At 44.7% G+C, this 17,938-nt stretch overlaps 2 protein-coding genes across 3 annotated transcripts in view; both read right to left on the bottom strand.

Annotated features, from left to right (window-relative positions):
• LOC127030984 (adenosine deaminase-like) overlaps nt 1-17,938 on the bottom strand; it is an 89,142-nt gene that overhangs the window by 62,798 nt on the left and 8,406 nt on the right. The gene's annotated exons all lie outside the window — the stretch shown is intronic.
• LOC127030714 (adenosine deaminase-like) overlaps nt 1-17,938 on the bottom strand; it is an 88,982-nt gene that overhangs the window by 63,779 nt on the left and 7,265 nt on the right. For both annotated transcript variants that reach the window (XM_050917439.1, XM_050917438.1), the window contains exons 3-5: nt 7,088-7,145; nt 3,755-3,877; nt 3,417-3,560 (exon numbers count right to left, since the gene is read on the bottom strand). In XM_050917439.1, coding sequence (XP_050773396.1) covers nt 3,417-3,560; nt 3,755-3,877; nt 7,088-7,145 — 325 coding nt within the window. The remainder of the gene's footprint in view (nt 1-3,416; nt 3,561-3,754; nt 3,878-7,087; nt 7,146-17,938) is intronic.

Here is a 17,938-nt window from a genome sequence, read left to right as displayed (position 1 = left end):
GTAAATTGGTAATGAGATGACAGTTATCTGTCGTTCTGTACTGTCTACTGCTGTCATGGGTGCCCCCGGCTGAGGTCGGCCGGGGGCGCAAAGACAAAAATGGGAATGACTCCCGGGGTCTTCTTTTATGTTGTATCTAAAAATAGAATCAGTCCTGCCTAGAATATGGGGCAAGTGTACTAGAGAACCAGAAAGCACAGCTGCTCTGTGTCAGATCCCACAGAAATAATGAACTACATGCCATTCTAGGGGGTGCCCCTGCAACAACCCACCCGTTGCTCCCCTGCTCCCCCAACCCTCCTGGGCTACCGTTGCAGTGTCCCCCCATTTGTGTGATGAAGTAATAAAGAATGTAGGAATAAGAAACACTGACTTGTTAGTGAGATAAAATGAGGGGGAGGCAGCCTCCAGCTGCTATTAGTCCAGGCAGGACATTAAGCGGTGCGGGGGAGGAGCCCAGTATCCCGCTGCTATGATAGTCCAGGCAGTACAGAATCTTTTCTTAACACATGAAAGGGAGGGGGCTGATGGAGCTCAGCCCCCAGTTGCTATGATGAAGACGGTTACCAGCCGTTCTGTACCATCTACTGGGAATGACCAGGAATCATTCCTATTTTTATCCAGGCGACCCCAGCCGGCCTCACCTGAGGCCAGCCAGGAGCACTCACGGGCTGATGATGACGACAGATAGCAGTCATATTGTACCATCTGCCACCAGGGAGTGGAGGGGAGCGGATACTGCTCTTCACTGCCGCAGCATCGCGTCTACCAGCAGCATCCAGTAGACATAGGGTGACATTGAAAAAAGTCAAGAAATGTTTTTTTTCCCCTTTTCTTTCATGGGGGGGTGGGGGGGGGAGGGAGGGGATAAATTGATGAGCTATACCCTGAACCATCCCAGACAATGTGTTTGACCCTACAGGCATTGGGAGCTCAGTCAAGAATGCAAATGCTTTTCGGAGACTACTGGGGACTGTGGGATAGCTGGAGTCCTCAGTACTCCCTCCCTCCACGAGCGTCCATTTGGCTTTCGGTTACGCTTGTCACACAGCACTGTGCTGTGGACTCTGTATCATAGCCTGAAGATTTTTTTCAAATGCTTTAGCATTTCGTCTTCTGTAACAGAGCTCTGATAGAACAGATTCGTCTCCCCATATAGCGATCAGATCCAGTATCTCCCATACGGTCCACGCTGGAGCTCTTTTTGGATTTGGGACTGCATCGCCACCCACGCTGACCAGAGCTCCATGCTGGGCAAACAGGAAATGAAATTCAAAAGTTTGCGGGGCTTTTCCTGGCTACCTGGACACTGCATCCAAGTTCGGATTGCTGTCCAGAGTGGTCACAATGATGCACTGTGGGATACCGCCCGGGGGCCAATACCATCGATTTGTGGCCACACTGACCCTAATCCGATATGGTAATATCGATTTCAGCGTTACTTCTCTCATTGGGGAGGAGTATAGAAACCGATTTAAAGAGCCCTTTATATCGATATAAAGGGCCTCGTTGTGTGGACAGGTACAGCGTTAAATCAATTTAACACTGCTAAAATCGGTTTAAACACGTAGTGTAGATCAGGCCTGAGCTGGTTGTATTATTGCTGTGGGCTGTTAAATACAGGAGAATCCAAATACTGCCCAACCAATGTGACCACATTGGCAAAATGCCAGAAAGCTAAGGGCCACATTTATATCAAAAAAGGAGTATACTGCAGCCACCCTCATGCTGAACACTGGACCAGCCCCCTCAGAGCAAGAGGGAGCATGATCTGCCAGGAACTGTAGTTTCAGGGCCAGATTTACAAAGGTATTTAGGCACCTGGTAGTATTTACAAAAAAGTGTCTAAGCGGGTTAGGCCTCTGACTCCCTTAGGCTCATCTATGAATCTTCCTTTGCGCCTACGTGCGGCACTAGCCTCCTCTGTAACTGAGGTCCTCAGTGAACTGCATCTGTTTGGAGAATGAGGCAGGCGGCACTGCTGAGCTGCATGGGATGCATGGTGGCCAGAGAGAGAGACTTTCACAAACCCCATGCTAGATCACCATATTTCTTTAAGTAAATGAACCAGTTTGCCAGCTAGGGAAGAGGAACCTTTTTCTTTTCCTTTTTTTTGGCCAGAAAGTCTTATTAAGATGCAGAGCTTTGTACTATCCTGGCAGCAGTGAGCAGAGTGACACAAAAAGCAGCAGATGCCCCAAACCATGTTTTGTGAGAAATCCCAGAGGTCTCCTTGCAAAGCTTGGTGCTGGTTTAATTAGCAACACGCTGTTCTAAAGAGCACAGATGACACAGAAAGATAGACTGAGAGCTACCAGGGCTGCTCCCAAAGGCTCAGCCCATTAACTCTGCTGGCAGAAAATGTTACATTTTGAATGGGGGATTAGGGTGGGGATGTGTATCTGAACTCTGATGACTTCTTGAAGGGGGAGCAGTTTAGGCTGAAAATCTAACAGCTGTTTTTCACTCGGACAAGACAATGCCCCTGGGGCTAGTTGTCCTCAGAAGAGTGCAGCAGATGAAATAGTTACCAAAGGAAGAACATTTTAGGGAGGGAAGGAAATGCATATACATGACTATTACTGCATTCCAGATAGAAATAAAAAGTGTGCTGCCCCCCTCTGGTCCTACATAAACAGGGATTGGATTATATACCAAGTATCTGACACCAGTGCTAGGCTTCTCCCTGCCTGAGATGAAAACAACAGTGGAACCTCACTGATTTGTACGGATGGGGAGATTCATTGCAAGTTTCAGTGAACTCAGTGATTTACCAAGTGGTGAACGAACAACTTGAAAAAAAAAATCTCAAAATGTACTTGGTTCAATAACTTTGCCTACAACAGTTCAGTTTTGTTTGTAATCCTCAATAGTTAGCATGCTGCGGCATGTTCTGGAAAAAGATAACTGAGACTTCACTACAGCCCTCTGCTAGTAAGACTTTGAGGAAGTGGGAAGGCAGAAGGAGGGGTTACCAAAGCACAGATGAAACAGCTTCTAGTGTACCGTCCTTGTTAAGGCATATTAATGTAACCTAACTTGTGCTTTCCAATGCACCTGTATGGATTCAGCTCTCCATTTTGTTTAAAAGCATAACTGCACATATGAAGTGTGCATAATTGCACACACTAATTTCTATGCACAATTATCAAAATTTGTGCTTGCTCACTGGGTAATTACCAGCAAGAGTGTCTAATTAGTTATGTGCCTATACAACTACTGTAATTGCACATATAAATTAGGCACACAATTATACATCTAAAATAATGAAAATCTGGCTCTCAAGTTATAAATCCTCCTTATTGTCTGCCGGGAGCAAAACTGTGTTCTCCATTTGCTAGTCAGTGACTTTCATGGTTCAAGCAGATCTCAGCATGTTATGTTGGCACAGTCTTAAACTTAATGGATTCACTCACTCTTCTTGGTCCCATGGAACAGGATGAACTTTGCAGTTGGCTAGGAGATGAGGGCTGTACCTGACCTCAACATAGATGACACCTTCTTTTGCTTTCATTTCTACAAACTCATAGGCTATTCTTCTCACAGCATCACGGTCCCCCCTGTAAGGAAAAGAACAGGATTAATCTGATTTATGAGTTCTCAGAAACCTATAGGCTACTGATCAAGACGACTGAAGAGAGTGGACCTGCTGTGGGTCTGAAAACCATACATGCCCCAAATTGACAATTCTAGCTTGCAGGTGCCTAAAACCGATAAGAAGCTTGCAGCAGTTACCAGGGAATAAGTTACTTACGCAATGGCAGGCATGTAGAGAGCAAACTTTTCCAGAAACTGGGTGAGAGTGAGTGTCTCCGAGTAACTGATGAGCTCCAAGAGGTCTTCAACAGTGTCACCAGGGAGCGGAATTCCTCTTTTCCTAGAAAATAATACACATTTCACTGACAAGGATTTGGGTTACACTTTCATTTAGGGCTGGTCCACATTACGGGGGGGAAATTGATCTTAGATACGCAACTTCAGCTACGTGAATAACGTAGCTGAAGTCGAATATCTAAGATCGGATTACTCACCCGTCCACACCGCGCGGGATCGATGTTCGCGGCTCTCCCTGTTGATTCCGGAACTCCGTTAGGGTTGATGGAGTGCCGGAATCGATATAAGCGCGCTCGGGGATCGATATATCGCGTCTAGATTAGACGCGATATATCAATCCCCGAGCAATCGATTTTAACCCGCCGATACGGCGGGTAGTCTGGACGTGGCCTTAGAAACATAGTCCATGCTGCTGAAGCCTGCTTTGAGTCTATTTCTGCACAGAACAGACACAGCACAGAAAAAAGGTACCTCAATCTTTTCAAAAATGCCTCACATATGTACCTCAGCAGTCCCACCCGGATAAGAGAGGACTCTGATCTCTATCACCAATAACAGACCCAGAACTATCCAAAGAAATTGAGCCAAACAGAACGTTTCTTTTCCTGGTGCTTTGGTACTTTCTAGTCCTGGAAGCATAAACGACAAATTTCAAGAAAGAAATTTCCAGCCCCAATTATATAGACTCAAGAGCTGCCAAACATTGGACTGCTTATCTGAACTGAGTCACTGAACCTTCTCAGGTTTGCCTGTTGCTAGTCTCCAGGAGCTGGTCAATCCTTGACCTTTCTGCTGAGGCTGCCAATAATAAGAGAAAAATTGTGATGTGGTTTCTCTGATGTGGAAATCTTTACACTGTGAACCAAGGCTGACACCCAAAAAGCCCTTCACTGAGAAGCCATCAAAGAGCTTCCAGATAGGAAAGCCCATCCCCCATCTCTACCAAAAATGGGCTGTCTCGGAGCTTGTGAGCTGGAGAGGAAAGGCTCCAGATCTCATTACCAAGGGCTTGGCCTTCTCCAGTTCCAAAAGCCAACTACACAAGCTATCTGCAGGAAAACAGCCTGACTGATATTGCTCCTCTGCTCAATGTACACACACGTTTTATTGCTCAGTAGCGTAAGAAATCTACATTACAGTTAGAGTTCAGTGGCAAAGGCAGTTACCACAGATTAAGACCCTGGCACTCAGCATACATCATTCATTACTGTTAAGTATAGGATGACTAGACAGCAAGTGTGAAAAATTGGGATGGGGGTGGGGGGTAATAGGAGCCTATATAAGAAAAAGCCCCAAATACCGGGACTGTCCCTATAAAATCAGGACATCTGGTCACCCTAGTTAAGTATTACTCTTTCCATGTTGCCCTTTCCACTCTGATGACACATCGTTTCTCCAATTTAAATGACAGACATCTCCTTGCCATGCCCTACATTGAATGCTGCAATTAATGAGCTGGATTTTCTTGATGCACCTTCTGAATATTCATCTTGGCTGCATCACAGAAACTACTGCCAGTTCAGAAGGCACCTTAGCCATGGCCTGAGAAGTAATTTCCCCCCTACTCCTCATAAAAATATTTTATCAAATCCTTCAATCCATCCATCTTAGATGATGCCATATCTGTTCCATTTTTACTGGAAATTGCTTTCGTGTCTAAAGCCCCCTCAACTATGTTGAAGTGTTATTAGTTGGGACATGGGAAAGAACCTGCAAAGGCTGGTTGTTAGAGTCAACCTTATCATGAAATTCTTGATAAGAGGGATTTCTGCTACACTTTGGCAAACAATGCCAGATTTCTAATGTCCTTTATCTTTAAATGAAACTTCTTCCGGGTGTGAAAGTTTATGTTTATCTTGTTTAAAATTATAGAGCCAGGTCCTCAAGTGTGTGTGTCATTTAACCAGAGTTTGCCTCTCCGACAGAGCCCATCTCCTCCTTCTTGCTTAAGCCAGCAATGAAGCCATAGCACCGAAGATTTTCCTTGGCAATGGGTTACATCTAGCACAAGGCAACTTTTTTGCCGCAGAACCTTTTTTTTCCTGCACGGAACCCCTTTTTCCCCACTCCAAAACAAAAACAGACCCCACAGAGTCGGATCAAATTTGGTGTTCTGGGGAAAAAAAGTTTCAACTTTTCTTCACTTTCGAATTTCCCTCAATTTTAAAGAGATTTGAAAATTTTCAAATTCAAAACCAAATGTTATGGTTGACATGACACAAACCATTTTTTCCCCCAACATTTAGTTTGGCAAAAATTTCAAAACATTTTCATTTCAACTCAACCCAAAACAATTTTTTTTCAGACTTGCTCCTGAACTGAATATCCAATTATTTACACAGCCCTAATAATACCATCTGGTTTTAAGATGGCAAGGCAGGCTCATACAGAAAATTTACACTGAGTGCTAAGGGAGAAAACCCCTGCTGAAAACAAACACTGGCATTGGTAGTATTGCAAGTACAACTGACACAGCCAATTGCTTTCTGCAGACCAGGGACTGGCAGCCAACTACAAGGGACAGCCAGTGGCAATGGTGATGCACTAGGGTTGTTTGCGCTTTGCAAAACTCTTGCAGTTATTAATGAGACAGAACACTGTGCTGTTTTATGTATATATTTAGAAATGGACTCATAACTCATTCTTTCTAAATCTGTTTGGAAGCCTGACCACAAAATCTGTTTCCTCATCTAACCTGCTCATGTTGTTGTCTATAACTCTGCTTGGTTTGTGGCTTGTGAACATAAAGAGAGGGGCACTAAGTCACTGTTTGGTGACATATTTGGCACCAATTCAGTCCAGTTTCCCTACTACACTATTAGAAAGTGGACAGTTCTGTGCATCATGTACTTAGTCACAGTGTTGGTCTACACTCCGACTAGGACATGCTAGTGACAGCCGTTTGTTGTTTGCACATTTCAAGCAGAGTTTCCCAGATGGGCATGGACAGAGAACTTTTTGTCTGAGAATTGGGATGTCAGAACCCGGGGTAGAGATATACAGTGATTCTATAGGACAGTTTCATTGGCAAACAATAATAAACAAAAAATCCTTGTGTTTGTCAGATAGAATCTTGCAAATAGAAAGCTACAATTATGTTTATACATCCTAACATGGGACTAATCAGCAAGGACAGGGCCAAATTCTAGGAATTTTCCTTTTTACACAGAGGTGCCTCTGTTCAGGAAATCTTTACAAATCAAAGCACCCAGCTAAACACACTGAACCAAAATGGTATTTTTAAACAACTCACTTGCCAAAGTGTAAGATTGTTTCTAGCTTAATGGCGCCATCCAGGTGGACATGAAGTTCTACCTGTTTAAAAAAAAAAAAAAAGACAAATAACATTCATATAACTGTGAAAGTAATCTCTGGATCAGAAGATGCTACAAATACAACCAGTGTGGTGTACAACCAGTGTGGTGGAGTCACAAGATGAGAGCTAAAAGAGAGAACTTAAAAAGCTACACAATATAGAAAAGATACTTGATAAGTTATTTACTGAATGTCTGAAAATTGACAGAATTGGATTCATTGTTCTTCCTGGAAGTCACATTTTTAACATTCCTTTACAAGCAAACTCTGTTTCCAACAACTTTTACACTGCTCAGGAAGTTGTCCTACTCATATTTGGTCCCAGGGCCACCCAGAAGATTCAGGGGGCCTGGAGCAAAGGAATTTCAGGGGCCCCTTCCATAAAAAAAAGTTGCAATACTATAGAATACTATATTCTTGTGAGGGCTCCTGTGGGGCCTAGGGCAAATTGCCCTACTTGCCCCCCCCCCCCCCCCCCCGAGCGACCCTGGGAAAAATAAACTTTTAAAAACCTTCCACATCTCAGCACAAACCCAGTTTTGAGAAAACTTCTTTTCAAGTCATGTTTACAAGGTATCACTGGTTCTCAGCATCAGCTAGTGATAAAAGGCACTAAAGCTCATAAAAAGGGTTGGACAAATATTTTCCATCAAAACTTTTTTTGGATCGAAAATTGGGGTTTTTAAAAAGCAGAAAAAAATCACGGACAATGTCTGCTTTCCTTCAAATTTTGTTGTGTTTTTTTTTTTTTTTTAAATCGAAAAGCTGAAATCAGTCTGCCAAAACCTGAACATGGTTTGGGGCTTCAGAAGTGTGGCCAAATATTTGCTGTTTGCTGTGTTTGATTGTTTAAAGAAACAATAACAAAATTCTGCTTAAAAAAAATCCAAAAAACTTTTGAACCACCTCAGCTTGTGACCAAACGCCTGAGCCCATCCAGTCAGAGATTTTTCCAGGTTTCCGATATTCTGCTGGCTTCCTTGACTCATATATGTCTCCATAACTTTGGGTTCATTTAGGTTAGAACATAAGAATGGCCATACCGGGTCAGACCAAAGGTCCATCCAGCCCAGTATCCTGTCTACCAACAGTGGCCAATGCCAAGTGCCCTGAGGGAGTGAACCTAACAGGCAATGATCAAGTGATCTCTCTCCTGCCATCCATCTCCACTCTCTGACAAACAGAGGCTATGGACACCATTCCTTATGTATTCTAACTAATAGCTATCAATGGACATAACCTCCATGAATTTATCTGTTTCCCAGAGACTGGCTCCATGGGGTCCCTCACAAACTGGAAACGATTACTGTGGGTTTGTCTTTAGTATAGACTATGTACATACTCCACGAACTGAGCATTTGAGCTTGCTCCAGAATCTGGGATGAGCCTATGTTGTGAAAACTGAAATGCTCAAAATAGCACATGCATGTGAATGGACACAGGGTGCTAAAATTAAATTAACCCAGGGGGTCTCAAACTGGGGGTCGGGACCCCTCAGGGGGTCACAAGGTTATTACTGGGGGTCGCGAGCTGTCAGCCTCCACCTCAAACCCTGCTTTTCCTCCAGCATTTATAATAGTGTTAAATATATTAAAAAAGTGTTTTTAATTTATATGGGGGGGGTCACACTCAGAGGTTTGCTATGTGAAAGGGGTCACCAGTACAAAAGTTGAGAACCACTGAATTAACCTCTCTGGAGCCTCGGGGACTGCAGGGGAGGGAGGTCTCCCTTGGTAGGGTTGGGAAGGAAGTAGGTGGTGTAGGATATTGCTCTTCTCATGTGATCCCTCCCCCCGGCTCTTTTGGCTCTATCACTGTTAATCTAAAGTGGCTAATTTTAAACGAAGCTACCCTCCCCTGACATGACTCTCCCTATGGCACTGAAATTAAATGTAGACTATAATTTGGCATTTGAGAAGTGAAAGGGACGGTAGCCCTAAGGGAAAAGATAACAGCTTGGCTCTTTGTATTAAATAGCTGTCTGCAAGCCTCAAACTGCTGAATGAGCTTTAAGGTAGGGAAGGCTATGACTCCCCAAACAGCCTGGCCCTGCCCCCTGTCCAACCCCTACCCACTTCCTGCCCCCCGACTGCTCCCCTCAGAATCCCTGACCCATCCTGCTCCTTGTCCCCTGACCGCCCCCCACCAAGACCCCATTCAACCACTACCCCAGGACCCCACCCCTCAGGAACCTCCCGATCCCTGTCCCCTGACTGCCCCAGGACTCCCTGCCCCTTATCCAACCCCCACAGCCCCCTTACCATGCCACTTACCCGCCTCCCCCCTTTCCAGGAGCCTCAGCGCGCAGCATCCAGGAGTGGCCCTGGACAGTGCTGTAGCAGCGTGGCTCCAGCAGGACCCAAGCTCCTGCTGCTCAACCGCAGCTCACAGCCCCACCCCCTTACCATGCGGCTCTGAGCAGGAGGAGCTCAGGCCCCACTGGAGCCATGACGCTTTAGCTCTGTCCAGGGCCGCTCCTGGATGTGGCGTGCTGAGGCACCAGGGGATGGGGGAAGGCAGAGGCGGGGAGGAGCCTCCGACATTCTCGTGGGGGCCCTTGCGGGGCCAGGGCTGGGGCAAATTGCCCCACTGGCCCCCCCTCTGGGTAGCCCTGTTTGGTCCCCCAATAAGTAGGGGCGGGGGAGCGACATTTGCTTCTATCCTTCTCCATCTTGACATTCATAATCTCTTAAACCTATAGCCCTCGTCCGTTCCAGACTACTGTACCCTTTCAGGAGTCTGATTTGTCTTGTGTACCCTCAAGTTTCACTTCACTTAAAAACTACTTGCTTACAAAATCAAATATAAAAATACAAAAAAGTGTCACAGTGCACTATTACTGAAAAATTGCTGACTATCTCATCTTTACCATATAAATATAAAATAAATTAATTGGAATATAAATATTGTACTTACATTTCAGTGTACAGTGTACACAGAGTAGTACAAATAAAAGTCATTCTCTGTATGAAATTTTAATTTGTACTGACTTCGCTAGTGCTTTTTATGTAACCTGTTGAAAAACTAAGCAAATGTCTAGATGAGTTGATTTACCCCTGGCAGACCTCTGTGAACCCCCAGGAGTATATGTACCCCTGCTTGAGAACCACTGTCTTAAATGCTGGCTAATCCTGATTTCTGCTTGCTGAGAATGCCATTCCACAAGCATGTCAATTTCTCAACCAAAGGCTACTCCTGCTTTGATCATGTTTCAAAATGGTGCTTTAGTTTGGACCACTACAAGTGAGACAATAGCCCAAAATCACCTTTAATTCTAAACCCTTACTTGCCACACACTTTCAGAGAGAGAAATAATTATTGCCAGGAGCAAGACCTCTTGGAAGATGAAAGACTGGTATCTTTTCAACATTTGGTGGATGTTGCACATTATTTAGGATAAAGTTGGTAAACATGATTTGGAAAGCACAAAGTTAAGAGGAAAAAACCTTAATGATAAGAAGTTTAAGCAATATTTTGTGCGTGCAAATACAATTGTACTGGGAACACTGGGAGAGAATGAAACTTGCAAAGGAAAATGGGAAGACATTCTCAAGTCCATCACAATTACCAAAGAAGAACAGAATGAGATATTGTAATTAACTCCAGGTGTGTGGAAAGGAGAGAGGCACAGCTTACATCTTTCTTTATAACAACTGTTCAGTGTCAACATACCAGTGCTTGGAAGCAAATGTAAACAAAGACTCTTCTGCACCATGGGCCTCCCACGGAGGCTGTTTCTGATAACTCCTGGGATCATGTTCTCCAAAACTGAGTTTTTGGAACGTGAAAAGCATTGAACAGATTCATTTTATCGAAGCTGTTGCCACATTTACTAAGTCATTAAGGGAAATTTCTCGTCTTGTTGACTTGCACTGATGGGAGCTGCGCACGCAATTCTCTGCAATCTCAAGGAGACAATGCCCCTTGGTTGTTTTTAAAATGTTATCCAGACCAAATGAATCATTTTTTAAAATCACAACAGGCATTCAGCATGGAGATAAGTGAGGATAGTCATAGTATGAAGAGCATAAGACCTTGGTTATTACATGTCTATTGTGTTCAGGTCTTTCTGACAACAGCACGGATTGCAATGAACCTACCCTGAAACGAACAAAGAGACTATTCTATGAGTAGAGACTTAAGAGATCTGGGCTGTTCAGTTTAGAGAAAAGATGAATAAGCAGTGACTTAAGGAAGACAAACAAAATAATGAATGGGATAGAGAAGGTAAATAAGGCATACTTGTTAGTAATAGGAGAGATGAGGACATTCAAAGAAATTTTAAAGGCAATAAATTTAAGACTGAAAAAGAAAAAAAAATTAATACAATGCAATTTTTACCTCTTGTACTCACTGCTACAAGATATTGAACTCAAGAACTTAATAGGATTCAGAAAAAGACTGGATATATGCCAACCAATAACTGACAGGGGTTAGAAAGAAACTATCCCTACAGACACATTATTCCTTAATCATTCCTTAACTGTCTACTTCAGGTTTACTTCTGGCAAAGTGAAAAACAGGAACTCAACTAGCTGGACTACTGGTCCGATCTGGTAATTCCTGGTACTCTGTGTCAAAGTAGTAGGTTTTGGAGTTTGCTCTGCTCATGCCCATCCTGCTGTCTTTCAGGAGTTCCAAGTTTGTGGGCTAGTCACTGAGAAAGAGCTACTTCCTGCATACAGGGGTTGCCACCAAGGTTTTCCCAAGATTTTCCCTTTTTTGAAATAGCTGTCCTGGGAAATCTCTAAGAGTGCTCGGTATGCACTGCCAGCTGTCCAGTTTTGTGGGCTAAGGATCACCCTGGATGTCCTATTTTTTTTCCACCTCAGAGGTGGCAACCCTATCTGCACGAGTCTGATGCAAGGTCCACAGTCCCATTGGAACATGCCATTGCAGCAAGCCATGATCACATGGAGAGCTTCAAGTGAGACTAAAACCTGGAATTTGAGCCAGTGTTACATAAGGAGCCTGGGCAGACAGCAAAAACACTGGAATGATGGACTCTTGGTGGCCTGAGATGCTGGACAAACAGACTGCTCCATTCAAAACCAACTGGAGCTTTCAGTTACAGTCATCAAGCCTATATGTCATGGATATATAACAACTATGGCTAAGTACAAAGCATTATACATCATGGCTAAGGCTACGTTTTAGTCACAGGTATTTTTAGTAAAGGTCATCAACAGGTCACAGGCAGTAAACAAAAATTCACCTGTCCATGAATTATACTATATACCCTTAACTAAAACTTGGGACAGGGATGGGGGGTAGGGGGTGGGCACAGTTGCTTCAGGGAGGCTGCTAGTGCTGGGGAGGAGGCAGCCCATGAACCCTGCTGGTGCTGGGAGGGAGGGGGCGGGCAGCGGTGTGCAGCCCATGACCCCTTGCTGGTGCTGGGGGTATGGCAGGCTCCCTACTCAGCTCTGCACAGCTTCCCCGAAGCAGCCATCATATCCGTGCAGCCTCAGAATTACAAGAAATGCTTTTCTCTCTGCCCCAATTTGCAAATCCCTGAATGGGACTGAATCTAGTTACCTGAAACACCACCTCTCCAAATATCAGAGGGGTAGCCGTGTTAGTCTGGATCTGTAAAAGCAGCAAAGAATCCTGTGGCACCTTATAGACTAACAGACGTTTTGGAGCATGAGCTTTCGTGGGTGAATACCCACTTCCTCAGATGCATGTAATGGAAATTTCCAGGGGCAGGTATATATATGCTAGCAAGCAAGCTAGAGATAACGAGGTCAGTTCAATCAGGGAGGATGAGGCCAATTACAGAACCAGTTTCTCCTCTCTTGGTTTTCACACCTCAACTGCTAGAACAGGGCCTCATCTTCCCTGATTGAACTGACCTCGTTATCTCTAGCTTGCTTGCTAGCATATATATATACCTGCCCCTGGAAATTTCCATTACATGCATCTGAGGAAGTGGGTATTCACCCACGAAAGCTCATGATCCAAAACGTCTGTTAGTCTATAAGGTGCCACAGGATTCTTTGCTGCTTTTACACCTCTCCAAAGACAGCTTTGCTCCACTGGAGCAATGAAACTGTCAACCACCAGGAGACTCATGACTTCAAGAGGCAGAATTTTCAAAGGAGCCAAACCAAGACTATGGAACTCACTGCCACATGACATGAAATTGAGCACTAGCCTCACAGCATTCAGATCTAAATACACTACAAACCTTTTTATTTCAACAGAGCTTTTCAGCAATAGCCCTCTCTCATGTTCTGGCATTCATGCTTCTTTCATTTACTCGTTTAAAACACATACACACAACCTCTGCCAGCAGGATTGGAAGAGATACATTTTTTCATTCCAGTGAGGCATTCCATTTCTATGCAGAGGATGCAAATATAAGAACCTAAATAGATAAGGCCAAAACCTGGTCATTCACAGGCATGAGATTTTTACCAATACGTGAATTATGTGGTTCTAGTAATTATGACAAGGCTACCAGAGTGAGACCCAGAATGGATTCAGCTGTGGGGGAAGATGCGGAGCAGAGGACAAGAGAAGCACTAGAAGGAGAGAGGTAGCAGCAGGGAAGGAGGGATGGGAGTCAAGGTGGAAGAAGTTAGCAAGAAGGACAGGAGTGAAGGATGTGGATGGAAGAAAGTGCAGCAGCAGGAGAGAGCTGTAGACCATGCAGAGCACAAAGTGATACAGGTCCTGGATCCGTCCTCCTCAAATGTAAAAACCTGGCAAGTTTTGAATTCTTGGGCTCCAATTCCATTCAGTGATTGAGGCTTCAAAGAGGCGTCACTCCTTGAAGGTTTTGGTGGTCGCACAACCTTTTGATGGAATTATAGGCTTGAGGCTCATGCTCCTTATTTATTCCACATTATGCCGTGTACAAAATCCTAGCAACCTGCAGCTATAGGTTCCTAGCTCATCTCAAACATTTCCTACAAAAGCGACCCACAAGTGCAGTACTTTCATGGAAATGACAGCAACATTAAGTAGCTTCCTTTAAATTGTGGGCCATCTGCCTTTACCCTCTGTTGCTATTGTAAACAAGACACTTGTAAACTGCAGCAGTGTTAAGATAAGTTCCTGTCTGCATCCTAAAAGACTTGCCCATACCGGTATTGCCCTGGCCTCTTCCTTTGTCAGTCAGTGTTAAAGGCATTCTGAACTATATGCATTTCCTCACCTTTTGGGGGTGAAGCCAGACTTTCAGGCACCTGCTCCCCTACTTGGTGTAAACTTTGCTTGTACCAATCAGAAACGAACACACACAGTTTTTGGGCCCCGTCCCCTATGACACTTCTATGATGTCTGGTCATCTAGGCTGGTCTGCCATGTGCAGGCAGAAGAGGAGAAAGAAAAACGAATCCTGTGTACCTTGTGCACACCCGTAACCGAGCCTGATCACCTCGAAGCCTCTCTCAGCTCACGTGTTTTAAGCAGAGTTTCTACGTTTGCCGGTCGTTATGAGTTGGTTTGTATTCGTAAGTATTGGTTATTACTAAATGCTGCATTCGTGTTTATAAATATTGTTTACTGCATCTTTGTTTATAAATATTGTTTAATAGTAAATACTTTAGCCATTGTATGTTTTAAGTTCCATTAACCCTATTAGCTAATCATACACTGCTCCCCTACCCCTTGTAACTATCCCCAATAAAACTTTTAATTAATTAATTTTAGTTGTGTGCGTGCCTGCAGTTTGCATCGTGACCCAGACCCTCCTTGCATCCCTTACCTATACAGTCTATTGCCACTTGCAGCCTGGTAAATAACAGCTCTGCATTTTTCTTTCGCCCCTCAAAGTACGTGGCAATCTACAAGCAGGAAAGTAACCAGGTTCCACTCCATGCCTCTGGGAGAGGGTTCTCTCCCCCTCAAATAGCTTGTGATAAAACAGGGATAATGAAATTGGGTGAGGAGCATCTGAGCAATTCCACCCAAAGTAATGTGCAGCTTGCAAGGAAAATGCTCAGCACCCTCAGGTTCCCAGGGCTGTAAGGAACTACTCAAAGCTGACTGGAGCCTTGTCTCTCCAAATGAAATGGACACGTAGTGAACTGGATAAGCACAGGACTTTTCACATTGTTTATCAGGACTGGTCACCTCTTTGTTTCATTCTGCCTCCTGGAGGCTGGGAAGATGTACAGGGGTTTTTAATTTTGGGGGACATCATTACCTTTCCCAGAAACTCTTCTGCCAGATGCTCTTAGTTCTTGAGGACGTGGATGATCGTTCCAAAGATCTAGCTCTTCTTCCACCCTATGCAGTCCAAACATCCAGTGATGTCTCATCCACCTTCACCACCTCTAGGGAACTTGGCCCTCATCCACTGGGTCCATTGTTTGCTCTCGCTCATTACTCTGAGCGGGATCCCTTATCAGGTACTACTTCAAACTTTCCATTGAAGTGCAAAGGGATGCACACATTGACACCACCTGGCATCACCTGCAGGGCCACCCCAGAGATTTGTGGATTCACAGGATTGAGCCAGATCTAGGAACTTCGCTACATGATGCCTGGTGCAATCAGCCATGGTCATTCTGGCTGGCACACTCGTCCTCAGTAGACTAGGCACATTTGGGAAAATCATCAACGTATGCAGGGGACATGACTTTATTTTAGATCAGTGAGTTCTCCAATAACTAAGGGTTTAGATAAATCAGCTTTCATTGAACTATATCTCTACACAGAGAAGTGCAAATAAGCTAAAGCAAACAGAGAACTAAGGAATATATATTATACCCTTAGAAGGCCCAGAACAATGAGAAATGGAAGAGGCCTATGCTCTCAAGTACATTTCCCTGCATGACAGGACAGAGGAAACAGCTACAGTACATACAAAATGACATAGTACTAGTAAGGCCTTGCAGTTTGGACTAAGTTATAATTGTGCTGCAGATCAACTAATTCTCTATCAGGTTTTTGCCTATTATGCAATGTTCCCCCTGAAAGATCCCCTCCATCTGGCCTCCTTGCATAGTAGTGCCAAACAGGCGAAGCCTCCCTTGGCTAGAAGCAAGCTACATCTGCACTGGCAGAGGATAATGGAAGGGATGACCGTGCTTGTTGATTTACAAAACTAACTCCACATTGGGCCAAATCAGATTAAGCTCTCTCTTTTAGACTCATAGACTTTAAGGTCAGAAGGCACCATTATGATCATCTAGTCTGACCTCCTGCATAATGCAGGCCACACAATCTCACCCATCCACTCCTGCAGAAAACCCTTAGCCTATGTCTGAGTTATTGAAGTCCTCAAATGGTGGTTTGAAGATCTCAAGCTGCAGAGAATCCTCCAACCTCAAGCTGCAGAGAATCCTCTTGACTGACTTTGAGTGTTAACTCTTTCAGAGGTGCTTGACAGATGGTGACCTATTGTTCAGTCCATGGGGCGTCATCAGCGTTGTGACCAGTAATATGTTCTTCAAACCAATCTTTAGAGATGGCTGGGTAGGTGGGACATGATGTGCACTTGCTTCCCTTCAGGAGATCTGGCTTCAAATCCTATTTGTGCCCTAGCTGATCGTCAGCTGGTTGGTCCATGTCAAAAATCCACCTTGCAAACTGTCATAATATTCAAGCCTTGTTGAGAAGACAGGTCCAAGACTGGACTAGCTGATGCAATATTGAAGGTCAAGAGGTGTAAATGTGCACGATGCAGGTATCCAGCATACCTGGCTCTCAACAGGGCCACTTGCCCTTCACTTACACAATCAGTAAATTCACAGATGGCTTTTTAAAAAAGGCCATCCGATATGGTGTCCCAGAAAAGTATGTTACTGGCTCAAATGCTAGAGTGTTTACTCGTTCTGTTTTAAGGCCTGATTTTCCTTTTCACTTAGACCAAAGTTAGGGAAAGTTACATGGAAGTTAATACATAGGGGTGGTAAATACCTAGAAGGGCAAAGAGCTATTTAAGCTAAAGAACAGCCTTGGCACAAGAACAAATGGACATGAACTAGCCATGAACAAAATCAGGCTGGAAAGTAGAGGAAGGTTTCTAATCAGAGGTAGGAGGTTCCTGAACAATGTCCCAATAGGAGGGGGGGGGGGGGCAAACAACTTAATTAGTTTTGAGAGAGAGCTGGACAAATTTATGAGTGTGACTGTATGATGGGGTTGCTTGTGATGGTAGGAGGCAGGGCTCAACATTCCCAGGGTTCTCTTCCAGTTTGTGTCACTAAATGGTCATGCTCCAGGGTTTCAGCTGGCCACCAGCAGGGATCAGGAAGGGACTCCAAGTGTATTCTGGGGTGGGGGAGTGGGGTTTAAATCTCCTTCCTTAGAAGTATCAGGGATGGCCACAACTGGAGTGGGACATTGGACAGACTGGGCCAGGGTTTTGAGGTGGCACCAAGCATTCTCCCTCTGAGATGCTTAGCTGCTTGGATCTTGCTCACACGCTCAGGGTCTAACTGATCATCACATGTGTAGTCTGGAAGGGTTTTTCCCCACGTCTGACAGGCACTGACTATGGGGCAGGGATTAGTCTTCCTCTGTAGCATATGGGTGCGGGTCACTTGTCAGTCTTATCTTCGTATAGCTCATTTAATTTCCCTGCCACTGCAGAGGCCTCAGTCCCTCCTATTGTCTGCCTCTGGCTGGACACCTGGGTTGTGGGAGCCCCAGCCCTTCCTTGAGTACCCCTACTGCCTCCTCCACTCCATACACTACGGACAGGGGAATAAGGAAGTATGCGGAAAGCCAGCAGCCGGCAGACTGAGGAGGCTCAGCCAGGTGCTGGGGCTGGCAGCTTGGCATGGGGAGGGGGGCAGGGGTCAGGTCCTTGAGAGGCCAAGGAGATGGCACT

This window comes from Gopherus flavomarginatus, chromosome 11 (genome assembly GCF_025201925.1).
Source record: "Gopherus flavomarginatus isolate rGopFla2 chromosome 11, rGopFla2.mat.asm, whole genome shotgun sequence".
NCBI classification, from domain to species: Eukaryota; Metazoa; Chordata; order Testudines; family Testudinidae; genus Gopherus; species Gopherus flavomarginatus.
Note: the sequence above shows the minus strand (reverse complement) of the source record. Positions and strands in the feature narration are given on the sequence as shown.